This window comes from Grus americana, chromosome 2 (assembly GCF_028858705.1).
Source record: "Grus americana isolate bGruAme1 chromosome 2, bGruAme1.mat, whole genome shotgun sequence".
Lineage (NCBI taxonomy): Eukaryota > Metazoa > Chordata > Aves > Gruiformes > Gruidae > Grus > Grus americana.
In genome coordinates this window covers 63,966,908-63,993,296 of record NC_072853.1, presented here as the reverse complement: position 1 = coordinate 63,993,296, position 26,389 = coordinate 63,966,908, and the positions used below count along the sequence as shown (strand labels likewise).

Sequence of the window (26,389 nt, the reverse complement as noted above, 5' to 3'; positions counted from 1 at the left end):
GCAATAATTACATTTTTGGTATTTTGAGTATTATAACAGATAACACGAAATGATGTAAACATTTTAAAATGCAAGAATAATGCAAAATGACTTCTGTTATAATACCAGGCAAATGTTGGCAACCGGCAGCATTTAAAAAGCAACAATAGGAAACAGACCAGAGGAAGTACTAATTTCTGTAGCATAGGAGAAATGCAACTGCTCTGCAGGCTTTTTATATTGTAAGACAAGAAAAAGATCAATTACATATAGTCAAATCTATGAAAGAATAACTAATCCACAGCATTTGAAAAAGTAGCTTTGTATACCAATTTCCAGACAAAATGTAAATGATTTGATTTCTCACTGAGCATATTGCTCTAATTTTTGTAACACCTGTTGTTTTTTATTTTTTGTATCATGTATGAGAAAACTACATGTTGTTGAAGTGCCCACTTCTTTTAAACACTGGCACCATGAAATTAGAGCTATGTCTACAGTCACTGTTCGAGGAAAACCAAACCAAACCAAACCAAAAGTTGTCATTGTAGTAGAGCAAAAGCCTACTTTGAAAAATGAGGTAAATAAAAATTCAACTATGGCAATATAAACCTAAAAAGGTTTTCATAAAGTGCATAAAGTTCCATTGTACCAATTCCTTTAGGAAAAAGCTTTTGCAAATGTATATCCAAAGCAAGCGTTAAACTACAGTTGTATATCATTTGAGTTTAGGAGCTAGTGTTGTGACATTTGATTCTCATCTTCCAGGTAATACAATAATATTCACTTAAAACCAGCAACTACGGGGCAACAATCATATGTATTTATATATGTGTAACTACACCTTCAAGTAGATCATTGAAGATACATTTATTCTGATAAAATTACTCAAAGGGCAACTATACATATTATGCATGAATTACTGAAGAATGGTGTTATCAATTAGACTTAAAGAAATCTTTTACATAGCAGTTTCATTTCTGAAAATGGAAATTCATTTAAAATTGTAGCAAGAATTAAAGAAGCTGGAATTCAATCCAGCCTTCAGATTATTCCCCTAAGAAAAACTGTACTGTTTATTTCCTAACCATTTGACTTGACAAGAAGTTATTTAGGAATGCTTTGCTGGTGAAACGAAGAGACCCAGACACTGTAGCAAAGAACTAAATATAATTATACCATAAAAAGACAGACTTGAAACTTCAAAATATCTTAGAAGAGTGATTAAGTGTGTAAGCAAGTACTAGGACAGGCAATGTGATTCAAAAACTCTAAGCTGTTAGCTAAATTTTTTGATTCATTTGAGGCTTATTAACCTAAACTGTCTGGAGAAGTTGTTGATACGTGGATTTACTTGACTGTATGTATTCAGCTCTCAGGTTTTCATCCAGAAACAGGTACCAACAAGGTGAAATAAACACAGCTCAGAGATCCTCAAGTATGTTAATACACTGTTGGGAACCTGAATGGAGGAAAGCATAGAAAAAGTTTAGATCACAAAAGAAACCAAAAGACAACTCAGAACTGTAGGGTTGATTTGCAAACAAAAGTTGCTGCATTTCCACATTTGTATTTGCATTCTGTTTATAAAGTTTAGGGCTTTTAAGTTAAATGTTTGCATTTTTATGCAGAACAAGAAAGAATTCTCTCCTTGATAAATCTATGGTCCTATGCACAGCTTTATCCTTCCTCTTAGGTGTGCATTTTTAAATTTAAACCCCTCAAAATATGACAGTCAGTTGTGGTGCTGGGTGAAGGAAATTCCATTGCAGGAGTCTATTCACACCTTAACCAGCTAAGATCAGCTAGCCAAACCACATTCTTAAGTCTACAAGAAAGTAACAGACAGAAGCTTAGGAAACTCTTCTTTAGCATTTTGAACGATGCAGGAAATTAGATTACCCCTAACCTGGAACAATCCTGCAACAATGAAAAATGCACAGGATAACAGCACTAATGTTACGATAGCATCTATTTTTTGGAGTATGTCTCAAGTATTTAGGTACCAACAACCTACTAATGTACACAGTCCAAAGGTTGTTTCTGATACTAGATTTGATTAGGAAATTAATTTTCCCCCATCATAAAAGAAGTTGCTTTTTCATTGAAAGATTAAACATTTTCAGAATCTTTTTTCAATGAAAACCCAAATATTTTCAATACATACAATTTCCATGCAAATATTTTCAAATTTAAGTTAAAAACTGTTTCTTCATAAAGCCAGCTCAAGCTATTATATTTATATGATATCTTAAAAGGTATTACTTTAGCCTAATATTTCACATCAAGAAATCATCTCAAAGATGGCTTTGTTGGAATTTCTGTACCATAGCCTTCTAATTAGAAAAGAAATGAGGGTGGTGAGGCACTGGAACAGGTTGCCCAGAGAAGCTGTGGATGCCCCCTCCCTGAAAGCGTTCAAGCCAGGTTGGATCTAGAAGATCTTTGAGGTCCCTTCCAACCCAAACCATTCTAGGATTCTATGATTCTGTGAAATTCCTACATGTTGGCTTGGGGCAATCCACCTTGTAGAAGAAACAGTCCAATAGACCTCTAGCCCTTATATATGAAACTGCTGAGAATTTTTACTTAATTCCAGTGGTGTAGATGCCCTGCCTTCATCTTGTGTTCATACAATATCCTTACAGTAATGGCAGCAATTACTTTTTTGTAAAATAATACTATTATTATTACTATATGCGATGAATTTGTAGCTTCTCATTTGCTAAATGAAATTTGGTGACTAAAAACAAAGGTCAATATCATATGGCCAACACAGGAGCAGAGCAACAGGAAGAGTTCTGCAGAACAGTGCAAAAGGCTTGGGAACTTCAGTGCTGCTGTTTTAAATATGTCTGTTCTTGCACCAGTGTTTGTAATGATGTAAATCCCTCTTTTAAATATTTTTATGTACTAGTATATACTGTCCTTTAGAAGCTCTGCTCTTTTGATTGGTCTTAGAAGCCAAACTTCCCTTTCACAGTAGTTTTTGACCTTGAAAAATGATAGGTTGACTTTCATTAATAAAAGACTAAGCATGGAATAGTAAACTTCAGACTTTTTTCTATTTGATAGCAAATATAAAATAGCTTAAAAAGGTTCTATAAACCTGTTCTGAAAACTCTAATCATGCAGGTCTTTATTAAAACTATAAGAAGGCTACCTGAATAACTATTCAAGTCTGACTCCTGAGATGGTTTTGAGCTCCAGGTTTAGTACGGCTACATTTAGCTGTGTACATATGTGTTAGATGTCAAAACTTCTATTAAATTCAATGGAAATCTAGTAGACATACCCAACAGACTCTGCAGAGCTCACTCAGCACCAGATATCCTGGCCCCCACCCCATGGGCTGGGCACCTCAGCATCCTCAGAGGTTCCACTGCCCCAATCTGCATAGCCTTGAAAAAGAAATATGTACACAGCATAGTCCTGACCCCTAAATATGCGGTCAGGGGGCGTATCTCAAACTCATGCTTAATATCTAACTACTCCTTTTATGCCAAAGAAAAACCCAAGTCCTTCCCCAGAGAGTGGGGGATTGTCTACATATGGTTAAAAACAGAATTAATGAGAATGATTTAGTTCAGGACCAAATGTACAACTTCTTCAAATGTTAAATACTTCTCCCATGTTGCTTCATGTCCTTGATTTTATTAACATACCCCCTATTTTCACCAGGAAAACAAAGAAGAAAATTAGGATTATGCTGTGATTTCCTGGACAAGTTAAGAGTCTGTGCAACTTGGCACATGTTAGTCATAAAAACTGACCCTTTTTGCAAGATAATTGTAAAAAAACGTTTTTATTGTCATGAATTATAGATCCAAGTCCTTCCTGTTGACTACATCATTGAATTCCATTCTAAGAACTTCTCACCCATAAATCTTGCCACACAGTAAATTTGAAAACTTACAAGTAATTCTCAAGTGTTCAAATGAAAACATGCACTCTGAATGCATGAGTAATAACACATAATGAAGAAATTCAGAGCAAAGCTTTTCAGAATCAAAATTGTGGGCACCGATCCAATAGTAGAAGTTATTTTAGCCCTAGGGTTTTTTTTTTAGGTCATCAACACCAATGAAGAACCCATACCGATGGGATTCTTAGAACGCATATTTTAAACCCTTTATGGAAGGCACTGTTTCCTCTCCAGGGTTTAAGCATCGCCTACCATGATCAACTTGATCCTGTGGCATCTAACTCATAAATAAGAAAAAAAGGTCAGATTTTTTTAAGTAAAAAAAGTAAAGTTCTGCCCATTCTCAGAGACACCATTTCTGTTCATCAGTCCTCAGTGAAATTCACAGATTTTGGACCTACAGATATCCAAGCTGAATTGCTAAAACAGATCACCACTGAAGAAGGACCATGCCTGAGCCGCCTGGCTTGAAGCAGGAGAGATGAAATGCTAGACCCAGGTACAGGATATGCTGAACACTGCAGTATCAAGGTCCTGTATGGAAAGCTTCCACCCATACAATGGACTTTCTTTAGGGAATGCAGACAACTGATATATATGTTCACTGGAGGAATTTATCCACGCAAAGAAAGGAAGGACATAAAGTGCATCTCTGAGATAAAATGCACATTTGGCTACTTGTTATCTCTTATGTTGAAGCCAAAAGTCAGATTAAAAGATGCAGAGTTTCTATTTTGCTTCTTTATTGCTATGGTTTTCTATTTGTTTTGTATAATACACATTTTTGTGCTGTTGTATCTGTGTGAACATCTTGCTTATATCAATATTTTCTTTTGAATAAATATACTTTTATTTATCTCTGAAACAGTTAACTGCATAGGCTACTCCTTGCTGCATGTTTTACTACTCATAATTTGTGACAGGCATTAGGTCAATAAATCTGGTGGGTCTCATATGCTATATGCATCCTTAATATTCAAAGGAACAGTCAAACGAAAAGCTTGTTCTATCCTGCAAGACTATTATTGACAACCACCCACAATATGGGTTGAAATATCTGGCGACAAAACTAAATTTATTCATTTTGTATGACAGACCATTTTGTCCTTGGATTAGATCTTAGGACCACAAAAGCATTAAGCCACTCCATTTCATGTAATGGTATTAAATAATATATGTAACTTCACTTTACTGGTTTATGTTTTTAACTTCAGCTCAGATTCAAATGAAACTCAGCAGCACAAAAAACAGGTTTATTTTAGTCTGAAAGAAAATAAGCCAATCAAAATACAAATTTAAGCCAAATTCTAAGTTCCACTAAGTAAAAGATGCCTTTGTATTTAATGTTGCTTGTTTCACAGAAAAACCCCAAAGCTGGTGTCCAATAAAACCAAGAATCTTAGCTTCTGTTACCTCATTATTTTCCTCTATAAGCCATTTGTTTAGTAAAGTGATTCATTTGGAGACAGCTGATAGAGAACAGAAACTATTATAGACATGTGATATTATTTTAATAAAGAAAAATATTTTAAATTTGTAATGGTCATACCCAGAGTTTTCTTTCAGTACTCCAGAACATCCTAAACAGAAGGCTTACTTCTTTTGGCTTTCTTTAACTTTGAATAACCTTCCTTCTGGTAACAAAACAAAACAAAAAACAAATTTAAAAAAGGCAAAAAAGAGTAAAGCAAACAAAGCAGAAATACTAAGCTAACAGCCCAGCTAAAAAGTTGTTTCTGAGTGAAATGTTTAGTTGAATGATACGAGAAGTAATTAATAAGTTTTTATTTTCCAACGTAAATATAGTTTTAAGTATGTTTATATGTACAGTGGGTAAATAATTAAAAATGGAGCTATTTTGAAAATATCCTTTTACATGCTGGCAGCCAAGACTTCCAAAACCAACTGGTCATTTTTGGCATCCAAACTTGAGATAATGACAAAGACTTACTCTTCAGAGAAGTGTTTAGCACCATCCTGAGTCAGCACCATTGTATTTTAATCTGGAGAGAGGAGGAATCCGACTAATGAGCACTGGAGAGTCCATCCCTGCCCCAGTTAATAGACAAGTCCCTCTCCTATTGCTGAGACTCCAGCTCAGTCTGCACTGGCAGTGTGGCAGGCAGACAGATGAGAACTTACTGTCTCCTGCCACTTCCCAAAAGCAGCTTGCAGGGCTCAGGCTGGTACCTATGCTACTCACAGCCTGTCTGGAGGGAGTGGAATGGCGTGGGGCACTTGTGACCCCTCACTAGGACAGGACAGTGCCCCTTCCCCATCCCAGCAGTGCTGCCAGACCAGCTACAAGCTCTCTCCTTGTCCAGTCTGCCCAAGCTGTAGAGCTAGCTCCATACTCACAAGCCCTGGTGTGGCTGAATCATTCCCAGTGGCATGCAAAGGACTTCAGCACTTAATTTGTATTACGATGGAAGTCTCCTTTCAGTACTCAGACCCCCGGGGCTGTTATTCTTATAACCACAGTTATTTTTAGTTGCTGTTTTTCATTTCTTTGTGAGACTGACTCCTGACTCTACTGCTGCAGCATTGCAGTGCTGGGCCTGTAACTAGTGTCTCAGTTGTGGCCCTTGGAAGGGCCCTTCCCAGCTGCTGTTGGATGGGGCCAGCTCAGAGCAGCTGGGCTGACGTTTCCCACACCAACTCCTCTCCTCCCTGCTGCAGCCTGAGCTCTCAGGTACGAGCGTGTTCCTGCAGCAGGCCCCTGAGGCTGCTCTGCTGGCCCTGTCTGAACTGCATGGATAGCACAGGCTGTGCTCTTTTAATTACCATTGAAAGTTACAGAATTGTCTTCTATTTGGCTTTAAAAGCATAACAAAACAAAAAGATAACAGGTAAAATTTAATGTTAACAAATGCAAATTAAGTGGAAGAATCTGAAATATGGATACATACTCTCATAAATTCTTAGTCAACAGTTAATGAGTATGTTGACAAGGTAAGTTTATAGATTGCAACATGTGACTAGGCAAAGGCACTTCAGACCAAGCATGGGTAATGAGACCTCAAATGGTCATGCTTGAAATGAAATACAAAAGGCAAGGGAACCTGGGTGAAAAGGGAGTTAAATGCATGTAACATTTTCTCCCTGCTTATTCTGTAGAGTTACTGCACAGTATTTTCAGTTGGCTGTTAGCAGAAAGAATACATACATATCTGCCTAAGAAAATACAATTATACTGAGCACTGGAGACTTGGGACCTGTTCCTTCTAACAGGACTAATTTCTGGATAGTAAAAACATAGAGAATGTGGAGATGGAAGATACAACTGAGTTTTAAAGAACTGATATTTAGAAACAGAAGTGTAGCCCAATGGTAGGTAAAAGCAATATTTAAGAATCATGAAAAAATATTTTCAAGAAGAATTTAAAAGTACACACTACTATCATTACAGCAGCATCCAGAGGAAAAAGTGTATATATATATACATAAAATCATATTAGGAACTTATCTAATTGCTGCTGCTGACCCCATCTAGTAATACAGTAACAAATTAAATGTATTAAATAATTAAGATAATATAACTTTTAAAAACTCAGAATGAACTACAGATAGACTTCTGGAACTAATTTCTACAGAACATTGCTGAATTCAGGCACTTAAGATGAGACACTTAGAGAGCCATTGAGAACGCCAGTAGTTATATTGGACAGGATAAAACTGTTTTCTGCAGAATCACAAAACCTGCTTCAGAAACATATTTATATTAAGTAACACCATTAAATGTTTTCATTTTAGTAGTATCTCTGCAGGAGAGAACATTTTAAATGCCTGCTTGAAGTAACAGTAACATAACCAATGGTTGAGGTTAATTTTATCCTGGTTGAGGTTAATTTTATCCAGAGAGGTCTCAGTAAGATTTGTTGGTTTCCCCATTTTAAGTGGAACATGCTAAAATGAAAAAAAAAACCCCAAACATTACTTTTTATCTCTTAATTCAGATCCTTGTACACTGGATTAAGGGGTGTACATTTGTGGGTTTTTTACCTGTTGCTTTCTGGCACAACCTTTCTTTACAGATGCTTCTGTGTTGCTTTCCTTGACTGAGGAAGTTGGTTTTGAGGTCAGTGTTACACATGTCAGATACTCCTTCCCTGTAATCGTCTTAAAGTATAGAAGTTTATACCTTCATTAGTAAAAAAACCCACAGTATTTTTCTACTTGTTAAAATGACCTACTTTTTCAAAAGGTGCCCTCATAACACAAAGTTGAAATAACCTACCAAATTACATTTTATGGGTGAAAAAAGTGATAAGCACAACACATTTCATCCATGTGCCCAATCTGGGATATCATCCTCATAAAAACTGCACTGAAATCAGCTCATTTATTTATTTCATTGAAATGCAGACAGAATCATAGAAAAATTAGGTTGTAAAGTACCTCCAGTGGTCATCTAATCATAACTTTTACTCAAAACAGAGCTAACTTCAAAGTTAGATCTCATTGTTTTGGGCCTCTTCCAGTCAAGTTGTGAGACTCTGAAAGGATAACAACTCTACAACCTGTCTGTGCAACTTGTTCTGGTACTTAACCACTCTCACTCTGAAGATTTTGTTTTTCTTATGTCCAGTAGGAATTTTTCCTGTTGCAACTCGTGCTTTTAGTGAAACTGTAATTAAACCTGTCTTTGCATAATTTCCATGTTTGTCTAACAGCAAACACACACTGCAGTTAGCATTACACAATTGATGAGGTTTGAGATTCCTTCCAGGAGCTGTTCATTAATACGGTTTAATCTGAATATAGACTGAACACCAAAAATTTCACCATGTTAACCTTATACAAATTTTGATAAGCTGATAAACTGTCTTAAAGAAAGGAAAACTAATTATACCACCTTAAAAGTCCCAAATAAAAAAGTGCGTATCTCAGACAATACAGTAAATCATCTTCCCTTTCAGAAAAAAAGCAGCAGTGACTGAAAACATTAACTTATATGGTAGAAATTTTAGAAAACTATATTGAGAATGATGGTAAAACATGATGAAAGTCATGCTCTTTATTGCTTAAAGCTGTTTTAGAATATACTGAATTTGTGAGAACCAGTGAGAATGAGACCTGTTATTTACCGTACCTGTTCAAAGTAAGACTTGGAAGGATGACTGGTTTTCTTAGCAATATAGTCCTTAGAATGACATGCTGCTTTATTTTCTTCATTTTTGGCGATGCACAATGTATCATTTAAGACAGATTCATGAATATTTAACCCTGCTCCTTCATTTGATCTGTTTGTTTGTTGCTGTGATAAACTGGATTTTGTCATTTCATTGTCTAATTTACAAATCTGCAAATGTACTTTCTCTGACTGATGGTGTTTCTCAAGAACTTGCATGGTATTTTGACTTGCAAACTTTTTTCCCCTTCTTGCACTAGAAATAGGAGATACATATGTATTCAGACGCAGGTTGATGTTTGATTTCTGAAGCACTGACTCAACATTCTTAAGAAATGAAGGAGAATTTGCCTTTTTGTGATTGACTTCACTTGAATTCCCACCTGAAGCTGAGTTATTAGAAAAATCAGCATTAGTTATTTGTCCACCAGACTCTGTTTCCCATTGAAATACAGGTATACCATGTTTTGCATATGTTTTTGTGTTCATTACCTGAAGTATGCTGCTATGAGTAGGATATTTGACTGGCGTATCTTGAACAGGTTTGTAAACCTGAGTTATTCTGGACTTACACATAGTCAGCATAGAAGATGAAACACCCATAGTTTTTATTGGTGAACGTCTTTCAGCATTTTCTCTTTTCTTCCCATCCATTTGATTTGTAGTCTTTCCATTCATTTGCATCAACTTTCCTTTGAAAATTGGTATAATTTTGCTGACTTTTTTGTGTGGGAGTTCAAAGGCTGAATTTACAGGCATTCCTAACGATTTCACAACTGGTAACTCTGGTACTCCTGGTATTTGCCTATTACTCATTGATTTCTCTGTTGCTTCAATGCTAACCTTCTCTGTACCCTTACAGATACTCGAAAAAGTGTGTGATTCTGGCTTTTTGATCAAACGCTCCATCCAGTGGCTGTTTTCCATACTGCATGGTGAAGAAATTCTAGGCAAACTCTGTTTTCTTGGAGGAGCCTGCATTAGAGATACTCCACAAACCATCTCACCAGTCAATTTCATATGCTTAGATTTTATCTCCTGCAATACAACAATAGTTGCTAAATCGAATGAACTGGATTTAAAAACTGATGGTGCCACCTAATGCATCACTATAGAATATCTATCTAATATATATGACAATATACAACCATACATTTTCCTGTTTTGAATTAGAATAAACTGTATTTTCAAACAATATTTTGCCTTCACTATAAATGAAGATTTTTTTTTTTCTCCTCCCCTCAGTTCTTTGTTTATAAACTATGCTGGAATATCATATTTCTCAGAAGGAAAGACTTAAATTACAGTCATTATCTTGCTTTAGTGCTTTCCAACTGGGTAATGCCTACCCCTTCTGAGGGAGTCTGCAGAGATTTTGACTGACAGAGCTCCTCGTCTCTTAAGACTTCTAAGGGCATCTGTATTCTGAGCAAAAGACAGTTTGGATGTCTATGAAAACTGCTGATGACAAAGAGGAGCCATTCTAGCTTTGATCACTGAAGAGACATAAACAGGAACTGTGTTCTGAAAGAGGATTACAGTATTTTAGAATCTCTACAGTTTCTGTCACTATTCTTTGTTCAGAATTAATTACTTCATTTCTTCTTTCAAACACTCCTACCAAATAAATTTGGGTCTCAGCCTTTGTCACAACCTCAAATTAAAGTAGTTTTGATTGCTTGCATCCTTTCCATCACCAGCCATGGAGTAAATCCTACAGCTTGAGTGTTTTTAAATGCCTAAGTCCACAGAACTTTATATTTGTCTTGGTTTGTTTTTTTAAAAAATAAATTGTAGTCATAATAATAGTTATTGTTGTTGTATTATTATTATGGAAGAGGTGTGATAAAGTTCTGGATATCCAACTGTAAAATAGAGTCTATAGAATTGCAAATATTGATAGCAACTAACTAAGTTCAATTTTTAATGTATTTATGATATGAACAACAACATAACAATGGCAAATAGCACTATAGTATTTAATTACACATTTAAATAAAAGTTACATGATTGATAATTTGTTGTGAAAAGCATAATTTTATGCTCTATGTTCTGAATATCATAAAGACCACTTCATACCATGAACAAAGTACATGCTATTAATATGTTTATACAAAAACCTTACATGCACCGGAGCCCTGGAGAGTTCCCGTGTAGCATAAAGTGCTTTACTTGTCATCTTTACTGGAAATCCACATAGATGTGAAAGATTACGCTTCATGTCAGAAAGAAAAGAGTTCAACACACTTTCTGAATCTGTTCTAGGGAAATACTGCACTGGTTGACTTCGAATGCAATTTAAAGGGTACCTGAATAAGTGTTCAGGGACACATAACAAGTTTCTTTACATTTCTGTAATTATGAATCATCTTTATTCAGAAGAAAGCATGAACATATCTAAAGCTTTTTCAGAAAGGTGAACACAAGCACTTACTTTCTTAAGGGACTGAAGTATAAAGTTACAGGCCTTCAAAATTATTATACCATACTAGCCTACTATAGCAAAGATTACTCAATATAAGTAATCCTTAGTGTAGTCTTTCCTAGCAGGAAAATTCTCTTTAAATCTTTGTTGGCCACATTTTTACAGGAATTTAACTCTTCCTTTTACATTACCATTTAGAGTGGCATTCATGTTTACAGAAGCTGTGAAGCGAACTATTGTATATGACTTACTATTATTTAGTACTAGGACAAAGAGACAAGACTAAATATTTTTTTCCAATTTGTCTAGTGAAACAATTCTCCACTGACTTCTGTGAAAGGGAGGAGGGCCACAAAGCTGATCAGAGGGCTGGAGCACCTCTCCTGTGAGGACAGGCTGAGAGAGTTGGGGTTGTTCAGCCTGGAGAAGAGAAGGCTCCAGGGAGATCTAATTGTGGCTTACCGGTACCTGAAGGGGGCCTGCAAGAAAGATGGAGAGGGACTGTTTATCAGGGAGTGTAGTGACAGGACAAGGGGTAATGGGTTTAAGCTGAAGGAGGGTCGATTTAGATTAGATGTTAGAAAGAAATTCTTCACTGTGAGGGTGGTGAGGCACTGGAACAGGTTGCCCAGAGAGGTTGTGGCTGCCCCCTCCCTGGAAATGTTTAAGACCAGGTTGGATGGGGCTTTGGGCAACGTGGTCTAGTGGAGGATGTCCCTGCCCATGGCAGGGGCGTTGGAACTAGATGATCTTTAAGGTCCCTTCCAACCCAAACCATTCTATGAAATTATGGAAGAAGAAAACGTGGCACATTCAAAAATGAAAATTTAGATCTTTGCTAGAAGCATAGTAGAGGAAATGTAACACAAATATTCTGAAAGGATATGTAAAGAATCTTTCTCCTACTGGTTTGAAGTAAACACTGAAGTATGTTTTTGTCTCTCCAAGATCCTCTGGAAGAATATATCCATACTTAAAAAAAACCAAATATGTATTACAAACTCAATAGGTACAAAGAAAGGAGAGAAAAATGAAAGCAGTGTATATTGTTTCTTACCAGATTCTTCCAGTGCATCTGAAATTCTTCATATGAACGGAAAGGAGATTCTGGAGGAATTATGTGGCTGATGTTTATGATCTGACCCATTTTCATGCTGTGCAAAGGTTAAGAAGGGATGCTTAGACAGAGTGTCATAAAACTCAGCTGAAAATATACTGGACTTTTGGGGAAAAAAAAAGTAAATCTTATTTTTGGCATTGAAAGTATTTATGGATTATTTTTATGTTTTGAGGACTAATACCTTTAGGTCATAAGTTCATGACAGAACAATAGCAGTATTTCCTGAATTATGGAAAAGAACTTGGCACCCACAAGTCTAATTTCTCTTGTTTGTAATACTACCAGTGAATGTAGAACAAAACCAAATATATCCTTACTTCTCATATTTTTATGATGAAACTCATGGGTGAAAATAGACATAGTTTGTGGCAAGTAAGTTTTTTCTTTAAATTGACACTTTCTGCTAAAATTATATTTGAGAAGAATTAATGCTCTTGCATATCACAGAAGTAGCAGAGAGATTACAAAAACTGAAATAATATTTAGATGTGTAATTTACGATTCACTGATTTTTCGTTTTCCATAAAAGTAAAAAAGAAAGATTCCTGAATGCAAAACAGACTGTAAAAAAGTATTCTTATCACTAGTAACAAATTCACAATTTGTATGGCAAACATTCCAGGAAATGTTTGTTTCTGCTGAAATGTAAACAGACTCCTACCTTGGCAAAACATAGCACCAGTTACTTAATATGGAATGCTGGTGAATAACTGTGTTTTCATTGCTGTCAAACAGCTGTAAGGTGTTTGCCAAAATATCAAAATCTCCCAGCTTAAAACAGAAAAAAAAAAGTTATTTGCAAATATTTCTACAGCAGTACAAAATTAAAATTTTCAAAAATAATTGTGTATCACAATACACTGAGGCTTATATATTATTATTCTTTTATCGGCTCTCACAGATTGATTATTTCAGTAGATATTCCCATTATTAAATTGCACACTATCTTATGTTAGAGCCTACACTTCCAAAATTTATGCAAATACAAGGTTTAAAACTTTATTTGAAGTGCTTTAATAAGTCAGAGTACAGAAGGAATTTCTCAAACTAAGAACTGTCTCACTTCCATTCATATTTTTTAAGGTTCAAATCAGAAACCCATGTTTGACAGTCTAGTAACTGCATATGCCTAATCAAGTGCAAAGATCCAAGCAACAGAATTAATAGGACATATAGTTTCACCCTGTGAGAAGTCAAAACAGTACACATTTTCACAATGTGAAAATATTTGGCTGTAGGGGCCAATCAAACACTGAGATTTGAGAAACTTTTTCTCTCTCTGTGGTCCACCAGGGTTTGCATTTATTCACTGATAAGAAAATGTGGCCATTTCTGTTTATAAAAGTATTGAAATGATCAAACTGATAAAGAAGCCATATCATAATCGCTTCCATCATTGCTTTGTGTCATTCTGGAAATGGATTCCTACAGATAGCATTGATGTTTATGCTGTCCAACTAGGTCACAGAAGAAATCCTATTCTTCTATTCTAAGAAAGAAGAGTTTGGATCAGAAATACTTATTTTGGAAGAAACCAGCAAGCCTGACAAATATGCCCCTGTATGTATGGACATATTCAACAAAGGTGACATGGCTGTCACAAAAGATGGTAATTTTTCAACCTCAATCATGATTTCATAAACAATTTATTAATTATGCTTACGAGCAGCATAGTCTAGGCTGCTCCAGTATTTTCGAAGATGCATAGAAAATGAAGCAGATTCCAGAATAATTATATACAGGCACTTTAAACATAGTGCTGACAACTTACCTGTAGCTTCACTTTTAAGATGTTACTCAAAACTGTTTATTACAGTGAGACAGTGAATGCCTTCTAGAAAGCACTGCTAGAAGGAAATCTAGAATCATAAAGACACTTCACTACTATATTCTATTAGCATTTTGAAAGGTCTCTTAATTAGTCTAGAATCTCAATTTTACAATGCTTGCTAAAATGCATCAATATAGATATAATATTGATGTTATGCACTTAAATACGGATAGTCAATGAATATGATTACTGTCTTAACGCAATCATAAATAAGCATCATGCTAATTGCAAGTCACCTAACAGAAAAGAAGATGAAGATTAATAAGACAAAGACAGTCATAGAAATTGTAACTGTTTTATACCTCAGGGGGTGGCAACCGAATTGAGTAAGCCTCCACACTGATGCAAAGCTGTCTCTCTGATACATTGAGGTCTATAACTAAAATAAAAATGAAGCACAAAGCCCTGTTTTGAACTACAGTTCATCTGTTAGGCAGAACCAAATGTTTATTTAAAGTAATCATTAGTCAAAATGCTGTGTTTGAAAATCAAAAGGCTAGACTTCCTCAGCATAGAAATTAAAAATAATTGCATTTTAACTGTGAAAAATTAAAATCATCACAGAATGGTAGGGGTTGGAAGGGACCTCTGGAGATCATCTTGTCTAACCCCTCTGCTAAAGCAGGTTCACCTAGAGCAGGTTGCACAGGATTGCATCCAGGTGTGTTTTGAATATCTCCAGAGAAGGAGACTCCACAACCTCTCTGGGCAGCCTGTGCCAGTGCTCGGTCACCCTCAAAGTAAAGAATTTTTTTCTCATATTCAGGTGGAACTTCCTGTGTTCCAGTTTGTGCCCTTAACACCTTGTTGTGTTGCTGGGCACCACTGAAAAGAGTCTGGCTCCATCCTCTTGTCACCCGCCCTTTAGATATTTATAAGCATTGATGAGATCCTCTCTCAGTCTTCTCTTCTCCAGGCTAAACAGACCCAGCTCTCTCAGCCTTTCCTCATACGAGAGATGCTCCAGTCCCCTAATCATCCTCATAGCCCTCCGCTGGACTCTCTCCAGTAGTTCCCTGTCTGTCTTGAGCTGGGGAGCCCATAACTGGACACAGAACTCCAGATGTGGCTTCACCAGGGCAGAACAGAGGGGGAGGATTACCTCCCTCGACCTGCTGGCCACACTCTTCTTAATGCACCTCAGGATACCATTGGCCTTCTTGGCCACAAGGGCACACTGCTGGCTCATGCTGAACTTGTCCACCAGGACTCCCAGCTCTGAGCAAGATGTAGCACAGGGACTGAATGTATTATGTTCCTCAACATATGTCCCTGTTGCAAATTTAGGCATCAATATCCCCAAATGTAATATTTAACTTCTATACTGCAATAAAAATATTACTTTGTAATTTTTGGATGCAGCATGTTTAATTTAAGCAGCATGTTTCGTGACTTAACTTTTGTGAACAGCAAACATAGTACATTGTCCTGATTTCAGCTGAGATAGAGTTAATTTTCTTTCTAGTAGCTGGTATAGTGCTGTGTTTTGGATTTAGTATGAGAATGTTGATAACACACTGATGTTTTTAGTTGTTGCAAGCAACTGGTTACCTGGCTACTCCGATGCTGGGATAATGGGGCCAGTAGCCTGGAATTAGAGGGTGGGGAGGCCAAGCAGCTGGGATCCCTGTCCAGGGAAGGGGGCATTGACAAGGTGATTGGGAAAGCGACACAAGCCCTTAGCCTCCAGAGGCAACTCGTCAGGCATGAGGGAAATGTATCCCTTCAGTGAAGATGTTCTACGTCACCCAGGCAAGTGGACCACCATGGAGAGAGGTATCCAATACCTGAGGGAATTAGCTGTGCGGGAGATGGTTTATTATGCCTGGGACAATGGGCAATTACCCATAGATCCAGATGAAGTCCAATGTACCCTTTGGTGGCAGAGTGCAGGCCACAGTTTGCTTTCACTTGGAGGGGCGTCCAGTACACCTGGAATTGACTTCCCCAGCAGTGGAAACACAGCCCCACCATTTGTCATGGACTGATCCAGACTGCAATGGAACAGGGTGAGGCTCCAGAACATCTGCAATACATTGACGACATCATCATAAGGGGCAATACAGCAGCAGAAGTTTTTGAGAAAGGGAAGAAAATAATCCAAATCCTTCTGAAAGCTGGTTTCACCACAAAACAAAGTAAGGTCAAGAGACCTGCACAGCAGATCCAGTTATAGGAATAAAATGGCAAGATGGATATCATCAGATCCCAATGGATGAAGTCAACAAAGTAACAGCTATGTCTCCACAAACTAGGAAAAAGGAAACACAAGCTTTCTCAGGCGTTGTGGGATTTTGGAGGATGCATATTCCAAATTACAGTCTGATTGTCAGCCTTCTTTATCAAGTGACCCAGAAGAACAATTTCAAATGGGGCCATGAGCAATTACAAGCCTTTGAACAAATTAAAAAGGAAATAGTTTGTGCAGTAGCCCTTCGGCCAGTCCAGGCGGGACCAGATGTAAGAAATGTGCTCTACACTGCAGCCAAGGAGAACGGCCCTACCTGGTGTCTCTGGCAGAAAGCACTAGGGGAGACTTGAGGGGTTTTGGAGTTAGGGATACAGAGGATCCGAGGCCCACTATACTCTAACTGAAAACGAGATACTGGCAGTGTGTGAAGGGGTTTGAGATGCTTCGGAAGTGATTGGTACTGAAGCACAGCTCCTCCTGGCACCTCGACTGCTGGTGCTGGGCTGGATGTTCAAAAAGAAGGCCACCTCTACATATCACACAACTGATGCTACGTGGAGTAAGTGGGTCACACTGATCACACAGCAGGCTTAAATAGGAAACCCCAGTCACCCAGGAATTTTGGAAATTATCATGGACTGGCCAGAAGGCAAAGAATTCAGAATGTTGCCAGAAGAGGAGGTGATGCATGCTGAAGTTGTAGTTGTACTTTTCAGCTTCCCACACCCTGCCAGGTGCAGAAGAAGCTGGGAGAGCACAGCCAGGACAGCTGACCCAGACTGGCCAAAGGGATATTCCCTACCATAGAACGTCCTTTGTTATCCTATTAAACTGTCTTTATCTCAACCCATGAAGTTTTTTTCCATTCTCCTCCTCATCCCCTTGAGGGGGGAAGGGTGAGCAAGCAGCTGCGTATGGGGTTAAACCATGACATACATACAGGACAGTCACTTTAGCTCATTTCCTACCTATTATTACAGAACTTTCACATCACTTGCAAGACTCACAATTCGAGGCAAGTTCATTTAATTGTGATAATCATAACTTTTAAATGGTAAATTTCAATCTGTAGCTGTAGATTAATAGTAGAAAAATTACCTTTCTTGTGGGTAATTTTTCAAAGGTGTAGTTGAGCTGGCAACTATTACATACAGAGCATGATCTGCCATCGAGTGTGTTTTGACTGAGGTTCTTTCAGATTGAAAAATGAAAAGACACTGTATTGGCAATACCAAGATCATGGCAATATGAAAGCACATCACTAACTATACCTTGCTCTCACAGGTTTACCATAACAGAATATCGTACTTACCAACAGCATTTTGCCTTCCTGAATGAGACAAAAAATCTTTTCCTTAATAAATAAAACAGATAGACATTATTTTCTAAACCATATACCTAATGTCTTTATGAAAAAAAAAAGAAAAGGAGAAATCATACAGTTTTGTTTGTGTGTGTCATGAATGCTGAAAGGTTTGTCCTTTTTAAGGAGAGAAAACCCCATCTATCAATTAACTTTTCACTGATTCATTATCATCTTATATAAAAAAGAAAGATATATGAAAGTATATTAGTGGACAGCAATTTATACATTATTTTTTCCTCCCAGTAAGGAATTTTTACATAGAACTATTTTTAATTGATTAACAGTTAATAAATTTCAGTTCAAAAGCAAATCAGTATAGTATTACTACATATTTTACGATCTATCATCAGTTTTGCCCAGCTTTAGCAACATACATGATTAGACAAGCTGCATGTACCAGGGTCACATTGCTGTTAGTCAATGTCTTTCACTGAAACCAGATTAGCCCTCTACTTCTAGCTGCTATTCCTGAATAAGTTGAGCTATATACTTTGAAGATACTAAATCCAAGATACTGTTAATATTGTGGCTGGAAATAAGAGAATAACATATATGCTTTTCTCAAGGTATATTTGGAATGATCTGTATAATTGCTTTGCTTAACAAGAGAAAGCATGAATCTGAAAAACAGGCCCTATTTTTAGAAGACATTTACTGCCCAACAATATTTGGTCTGGAAATTATTAATCTGGTATGTTGCGTTCAGTTGAAATATTTGATCTGTTACAAAGATGAGGAGGAAGATGAAAAAGTGAGTATGTCCATTGAGATTGTAAACGTGAATCATTGAACTTGGATAAAGGAACAATAAAAATGCAATCAAAGAAAAAAAATGTAGGATAAATGAAGGAAATAATTTAATATAATGAATGAAATAATGATGGCAATAAAATTACGGAAAATTAATGCAACAATAAAGAACTGAAAACTAAATGCTTGATCCCTGACCCAGGTGAGTCAAATACCTTGGACCAAGAGATGACCAGCCTTGTTCCATCTGGGTGCAAGTCTGGCTGTAAGTGTGTAGGAGAGACAGGTTTGGAGAATGACTGGACTAACTGTTTGTGGTGCTTCCAGCTAATAACATAAGTGAGAAAAGAAAAATACATTATTAATAATTAAACAGATTTTTTTTAAAGGTTTCAGTCAAAATTTAATCAAAGATACTGCTACTGCACCTTGAAGCCAAATCCTAGTATATGTTACACATCTTTACTTTTCACCTACTTAGCTACAAGAGGAAGTTAGCATTATATTTGATGTAGGCATTTAGATTTCATGTGTCATCAAAGTAAGGTGCACTACAATTCATTTATGTTTTTCACTGGGCTGATAATATACTCAGGGAAAAGATGAATTGAACTATATGGAGCACTTTACTAGATATTCACCACTTTCTGGACAATAGGCACAGCATCCAAAATTTACATATATTAACTCTGCTGTCAAACTCAAGACCAGAGACATTTTCTTGCAATCACAAGAACAACAGATAAATGTAGCTTTGTTACTACTACTTGCCTGACTCCTCGTCTGTCCTGCATAGCTTTCTGTTGACAGCATTAGTCAAGAAAAATAACCTAATTACAATGGGTTAAAAAGAGTTAACTAATACACCTCCAAGAGGATGTTTCTAATGCGATCCTGCAAGGATCTGCTTGCAGCTCATGGTTATTAAATATACTTCGTACTAGCAATCTGCTGGTGTTGGAAAATCTAATGATGACAGGTCAGTTATATGCAGCAACACAAAGCAGGTTTGTAAGGTAAGCATATTTGAACAGTATATGTCTTACTAATCTAGATATGCATTTACACCTCTTGGAACAAAGAAAATACACCCAACTGGCTGGGCAAATGAATCATGAGAGCTACTGGCTTTGATTACAATCAGTCTTTAGACTCAGCAATTTTTGTGTGTCCACACATACGTTCATAAACCCCACAGACATTGCATACTAGAAGATAGTAAAGCATGTGCATAAGGGTCTAAAAATATATCAGCTGTTAAACTAATGGGTTGCATTTCTTCTCTATGTATTTGTAATGTTTGAGAGTGCCCTATATAGGCTAGATAAACCCAAAATGTGAATGGGGAGACAGTTCGCCTTGCTGAACACCCCCACCTATGGAACCTATAGGGCACACGCAGCGAGGGTGACAACAGCAGGGGAGCTGCAGGTCTTTGGCCCAAAGGGCAGGTCTGTCGTTGCCTTGAAGTCAAACCCCAACAGCCCTGAGCAAGATCAGGGTCCCACTGCAGCAGAGAAATCTAGTGAAATCGCTCAGGAACTTCTTAAAACTTTTGACTCTGACAAAGTATACTTACTATAGCTAGATTCAAAAGAGACATTTTGTCTACAGAACATTTTTACCATGAAACTTGGCTTCTGTAGTGCAAATTGCATGCCCTATGAAAAATACTCATCTCTGGCAACAGCAGTTGTGGACAAGAGTAGCAATCTTAAGAACTGTGACATCTTTCAGCACTTACGGTAGCTCCTTGTTTCTCTATGTAGGCTTGACATATTCTTGATTTGTAAAATGGTATCTAAAAATAAAAAAAATAAAATAATTCAAGCGTTGGAAATTAAGAGGTGTTTTAGCAAATCATAAATTAAGTTCTGGTCCATCAGTGACTTTGCCTAAGAAAAACATGCTAAGGAATAGTTAAAGCAAATACCATATCCTGTATTTTAAAGGAGAATTATAACTAAAATTAGTTCTGGCATTTGTTATAGTGTAATCTCATTTCCAGCTAAAGATACATTAACAAGCAAGCAAAAGACTGCCCAAAACAAAATCACAGAACTCTGTCCCTGCTGCTCTCATTGTGAATTGGGTGGCATCTTACCAATTGAGTCCATTCTGTTCCACAAAAGGTTCACCGTCTGAAAAGGCCATTTCATCAAAACAGTAGAAGACATAAGCTGTCATCTACATTACTAATACACAAAAATAAAAGTTTGCTTTAAATGACATAATTTTACTTATCCTCGATCCTCAGAAAAACCACTTCTTAGAGAAACATGCACGCATGTGTGACGGATACACTTGACTCCTAGCCGTACTTTGGTTCAGGCTGACCAAGAAGCAACAGGCCTCACGTCCTTGGGATGAACTTGTGAGCTGGAAAGCCCCTGGCTCATGTACAAGGGAATTAAGGTGTCTTGAAAAATATTTTGAAAGGTAGTTTCAAAACCCAAAAGTACAAGGTAACCAAAGTACAGAACAAGATGTCAGAGCTAAACTGAAGACATCTGTCCTGTCTATACTACAGACTAGCAGCCAACTACCTCACTCTATAAATATTAAAATCAGGATGGGCCCAATTTGAGCTCTCCCTGAATGGCAGCTGGCCTGCATGCCAGATGACTCTCCCCTTGAGCAGGGATGTCTCTCCAGGTTAGCAATTCCTTACCTGAGACTAAGAGATCCTTCCCTGCCCAAGGTGGAAAGATTCCTTACCTGCGACAGATCCTCAGTAAGTGACTGATAAGATGCTGAATTAATACTATGAAGCATTACTGATCCATGTAGCTACTCAGATACTATAAACATTGTATGGATAATTCCATTAGACATGAACTGTTGACCAAGTCTGACACTAAGATTGGATCTAGCCACACCTAGGCTCCGAAAGAGGAGTTTAGAAAGCAAGGGGGTCCACTCTGAACCTCATGACTCAACGGGAGGGTCCTCTTCAACTCTTCGCATCTCCAGTCTCTGTATGAGTCATTCTAATTCAATTTCCTTTCCTATGTTTCTTCCATGCAGTAATTAATAAGGTGAACCTTGCCATCAAACTTATTGAACCTTGTCAAACCACTGTTAAAACTTTGTTCAATTCCATCGAACTTATTGAAGTCTGTCACATTATTATTTTACCTCAGTAAAACATATTGCTGCCTCTCTTTTGAGTGAGGTGCATTCTGCTCATCCACAACAGTATGTAACTACATATACTTATTTACACAGTGATACTGACCGCCATTACAACTGAAATTTGATTTAGTGTTCCAATAACAGGTGCAGAAAGGATGTCTTGATGCAGGAATAATAACTGTCTATTAAAAAAAAAAGAAAAAAATTAAAAAATAATGTTCCATACTTGATTTTCTCAGCTTAAATTTCTTTTCCTCACTTTCTGCAAACATAATACATTCCACCTCTAACCGGCTTCCAGTGGTTCAATATAATTTATTGGACTAGTCCAAGTTACTTGCTCTTAACCCACCCACAGTGGCCTCAAACAAAGACTGCAGGCCTTTGGCACATGAACATAACTCCCCAAAAGTGATCCTTTTGGCAGAATTCCTCATTTCTCTCCTTTCCTATTAAAGGGAATGACAAAATGCTTGGTGAACACTAAGGACCATACATATGCTTTCCCAGTATTCTTTTCACTCAGTCTCAACTGACATAAAACATTCCAACTTTGCAACTGAACACAGATTAATTTTAACTATTTATTAATTTGAAGTAGGTGGCCTTGTTAGTTTTAGTTGATGACATTTAAAACATAATAGAAATGTGTTTTGTTTCCCCAATAGCCAGCAAGTCCCCCACCAAAAATACCCCATTTTGAACAATTTTATGCTGTTTTCTGCTGATATAAAAATTTTGCTGACTTTATTACAAGTAATTCTAGTACCGCTAATAAAATCTTTGAATAACAACCACCAACAGCTTCTAAAAATAATAACCCTAAAAATTCTTTACCTGCAAAACTTTATCTGTGTACTCCTTGTCTCAGTTTCCGGTATCTGAGAACTCAGAGTTACTGTAGTGGCACAGAGTTTTTGTAGCTCCGGCAGACTGACAAAGAACAGAGACTGCTGCCTGGTGTCATTCATGTTATATTGTTGATTGTCCCAAAGGGGCACTTGGGTCTTAAAAGAAAATTTTTAATTTATTTTTATAAGGCAGATATTTGTTTACAGAACTTTAAAAGTATATGGTATCAGGTAAACAATAATCAGTTATCTTCTGATTAAGATTAGGTAGGCAATATAACGTAATAATATAACATAATTTGGTCAACTAAAACAGACAGCCAAATATACTTTTGCTATAAATAATGCATTATACTTGAGAAAAAAATATTTACAAGAGTCAAAATATTCAGAATAAAGACAAGGACAAAAGCATCCTTTCCCCCTTCTTCTCAGTGTGTGTGTTAGGGCTGGAATCTATCTGGGATCCAAGACCTGAGGAATCCCTCTGTGATGTTGATCCCCTCCTGTCTGGCAAGAAAGTTTAATTCCCAGGAGCTGAACAGCGATCTCCTCACTAAGTCATGCACAGACCGTGGCCAGCCTGTTGAAGAGAATGAAAATCACAGAAACATGAAGGCAGACTGGAAATCATTTCCTTTTCCCCACACCGGGCTCCTTTCCCAGCGGTACAGAGAACTTGTGTGCTCCCTGCTTAAATCCATCTCTCTTCTCAAGTGACAGGTGAAGACTGTATTCTAACCTATGCAGAACTGCATACAGTCTTACACTGGACTGAAAGCTGTACTAATCCAGAATCGCATTCAGCTCTATATTTCATACTGAACACAAACAATTTGTTCTCCCATTCTTGGTCTCAAAGGAGAAATGTATGAAGAACAGCATTTTGTCTTGGGAATTTTAATAGTTACACTCCTACATATGTATCAAAAGATGAAGAAAACACAGCTGGTATTTAGAGTGGAATGTGATTAGACCTATAGTCGTTCTATCAAAGCTGTCTCTCACATCCTAAGCTTTGCCTTATAATAGAAATTATTGACTATATTTTGTGTTCAAGAGTATGAGGCAGGTTTGGGCTCAGGCCACAACCATTATCTTGAAGTGCACATGACCTGATATTTCACATGAGGTTAGAATACAGAGTACTTGTATGTTCACTGGCATATCACTGAGCAGATGTGCTACAACTCCATCATTTTTGAAACATCCTAAAAAGCATCAAAAATAAGAACCAAAAGAACCCGAATTTCAGATGGAGAATGTGATCCTTTGATGCAATACTAACAAATCTCATGTGAGTGGGAATAATATGAAGTTATGGCTGTTACCTGGCCTCTTGGATGCCTGCTGTGCACTCCTATGTAGTGCAGCACAGGCTAGGCACAGTGTAAAGGACCTAGAATATTTATGACAGAAGAGAACATCTAACATTTCATTATTTAAAGAAAATACACCTTTTAACTATAGCACCTTTCTCAATCAAAGTTCAAAGAAAAAACAGGCAGGTAGAAAGTCTGCTTGTTATAAAAAGCCAGAAACAAACACTGCACACCAAAAAAAGTTGGTTTAATAGTTCTTCCCCCTCCAAACCCTAAAATCCTTTTGGGAAATGGTCTTACCAGTGCAGTGAAGATAGCAACAAAGATTTTGTTTCCAAATTTTATGAAGTCACCAGCTATTCACCTGAAAAGCAATTTTGCAAATTGTGATCAAAAAATGATGAACTGGTAACATTTTTTGTGGAACAATGCCAAAAATAACTTTGCTGTTCTGATTTTGCTTCGCCTTGCTTAGTGTGTAACACATTAAAAAGATTAACCTCAGTCATATCCTAGAAAAATCACAAGGAAAATGTTTTATAACTGTCATTTAAAAGATAATAATGTTTCCTTATTTCTTACCATTAAAGGAAAACACATTTCAAGTTTTTTCTAGCAATCATGAAAAGCAGATTTTTTTAAAATGCCAGCCAAGACTATCACTTCATCAGAGAATTCCAAAAGCTACAGCTTAAGGGAAAGGACCGTTTTAAACAAATGAGAAAAAAAATCTTGTCCATTTGCAAATACAGAAAAGAAAGGCTGGGTCCTCAGCTTCCACAAAGTTTAAAAGAATCCTAAATAGCCTACAGAGATTTTTGTGGCAAAGATGTTGTAAAGCACATGCTGCCACGCTCCAGGGATCTGCTTGCTGTTTGAGGCCAGTCCCCCTGTGGGAACCACTCGCTGTATTCAGCATAAGTCAAATCTTCCCAGTCATCTTAAAAGCTAATAGGACAGAGTGCTTACAAATGGCTTCTCCCTTCAGGGGAGAGAATAGAGAAGTACCAGTTAACATCAGACTACCAGTTAAGATAGTTATAAATCATAAGAAATAAACCCAATTGCCTTCTGTACAAGTAGGAGAACTTAAAGTGTGTGGGAGAAATTACATCTTTAGATGTTGATAATCACAACATGTGAACTTGAAACCACCACAGAGCTCCTGCTAAGCTGAACAGGACATCAGTCGGAGAATGGCTATCACTGGTTTTCAGTCAAAACAGGCAGGTAAATCACAGACCTTGGCGGTGATATTTGTTATTTTCAGTAACAACCTGGAAGATGGAATGAAGAGCCTCCTTTTTAAAGCTGAGAACAACACCAAGCTGTGAGGGGCAGTAGCTAGTCTTCCTGTTAGGTTGACTGTAATGGAGATGGGATCTGAAAATCGTGGTGGCATTCAGTAAGGAAGTATGAAGATGCCTAGAGCCAACAGCACACACACACGGTACAAAAGAGCTTTGAGGAAAGGTGCCTCGACAGGTCACACTGGGTAAAATTTTACATCACTAAAGTTATGCTGTAAACAAACTCCACAAAAAAAATCCAGCCTGTAATCACGTCGGAGTGCGTACACGGGGCTACTGCTGTTGAGGGACCCAAGCAGCGTACAGGCGTGACCCAGCACCGGTAGCGCAACGCTGGGTGCTGCCGTGATGGGTGCTGCCGTGATGCGTACGGGGGACCCAACAAGCAAACAAAGCCATCAAACGCACCTGAGGCCAGAGCGAAGGAACCGGGGTTTAGCTTACACAAAACTGCAGGAAAACACGGACGATGCGCTCGTGAAAGGGCGCCACCGAAAGAAAGGGACGGCGCTGCGCCCTCTGCCCTCGGCAAAGCAGGCGGGGCGAGGGGGTGGCACAGAGAAGCCTCGGCCCCCGGCCCAGCTCTCGCAGGGCAGGGCGACGAGGTCCTGAGGCGCTGTAAGAAGCACCTCTGACAGGGACGTGCCTCAGGCCGCCTCCGCCGACCTTCCTCACGGGCTCCGCGGGGCGCTGAGGCAGGCGCGCGCCTCCCGCCTTCGGCGCGAGCACCCGCCGCGCGCGTGGGGGGGGGGCGGGCGGGCGGATGTGCGGCTTCGCCGGCCTGCCTCTGGCCTGCTGGAAAACCGGGCAGGAGAGAGCAGGGTGCTCCCTGCCGGCACGGGAGGTGCGCGCCCGCACCTGCCGCCCCTCCTGCGGAGATAAACCGGCGGCAGCCGTGGGGTTGAAAGGGAGGTGAAAGTAAATGATGCGCTCGTCGCTCCGCGGCCCGGCACGCACGGCAGCTAACTGCTGCGGTAACCTCCCCTCGCAGCACGTTTCGCCCACTGTGAGGGAAGAAAACTGCGGGTTCGGAGCCCGGCGAGGGCCTGCAAG

At 38.1% G+C, this 26,389-nt stretch overlaps 1 protein-coding gene across 1 annotated transcript; it reads right to left on the bottom strand.

Moving 5' to 3' along the window:
• C2H18orf63 (chromosome 2 C18orf63 homolog) lies at positions 1–26,043 on the bottom strand. Its single transcript, XM_054814098.1, has 16 exons — positions 24,327–26,043; positions 23,079–23,287; positions 22,691–22,860; positions 21,957–22,035; positions 20,463–20,519; positions 18,934–19,045; positions 17,915–17,956; positions 14,714–14,790; positions 13,242–13,351; positions 12,518–12,614; positions 12,326–12,432; positions 11,161–11,344; positions 8,997–10,073; positions 7,907–8,023; positions 5,454–5,538; positions 1–1,441 (listed from the first exon to the last, which is right to left on the bottom strand). Exons 3-15 carry the CDS (start codon positions 22,822–22,824, stop codon positions 5,485–5,487), a joined length of 2,247 nt encoding a protein of 748 aa, XP_054670073.1. The 5' UTR covers positions 22,825–22,860; positions 23,079–23,287; positions 24,327–26,043; the 3' UTR covers positions 1–1,441; positions 5,454–5,484.
• Between the last annotated feature and the right edge of the window lie 346 nt (positions 26,044–26,389).

Coding starts and splice junctions, on each gene's coding strand:
- C2H18orf63 (XM_054814098.1), bottom strand. CDS start 22,824: ATGAATGACACCAGGCAGCAGTCTCTGTTCTTTGTCAGTCTGCCGGAG. Junction 22,036..22,690: donor ACACAGATAAAGTTTTGCAG/GTAAAGAATTTT, acceptor TTTTTTTAATAG/ACAGTTATTATTCCTGCATC. Junction 12,615..13,241: donor TGGTGCTATGTTTTGCCAAG/GTAGGAGTCTGT, acceptor ACCTTTGCACAG/CATGAAAATGGGTCAGATCA.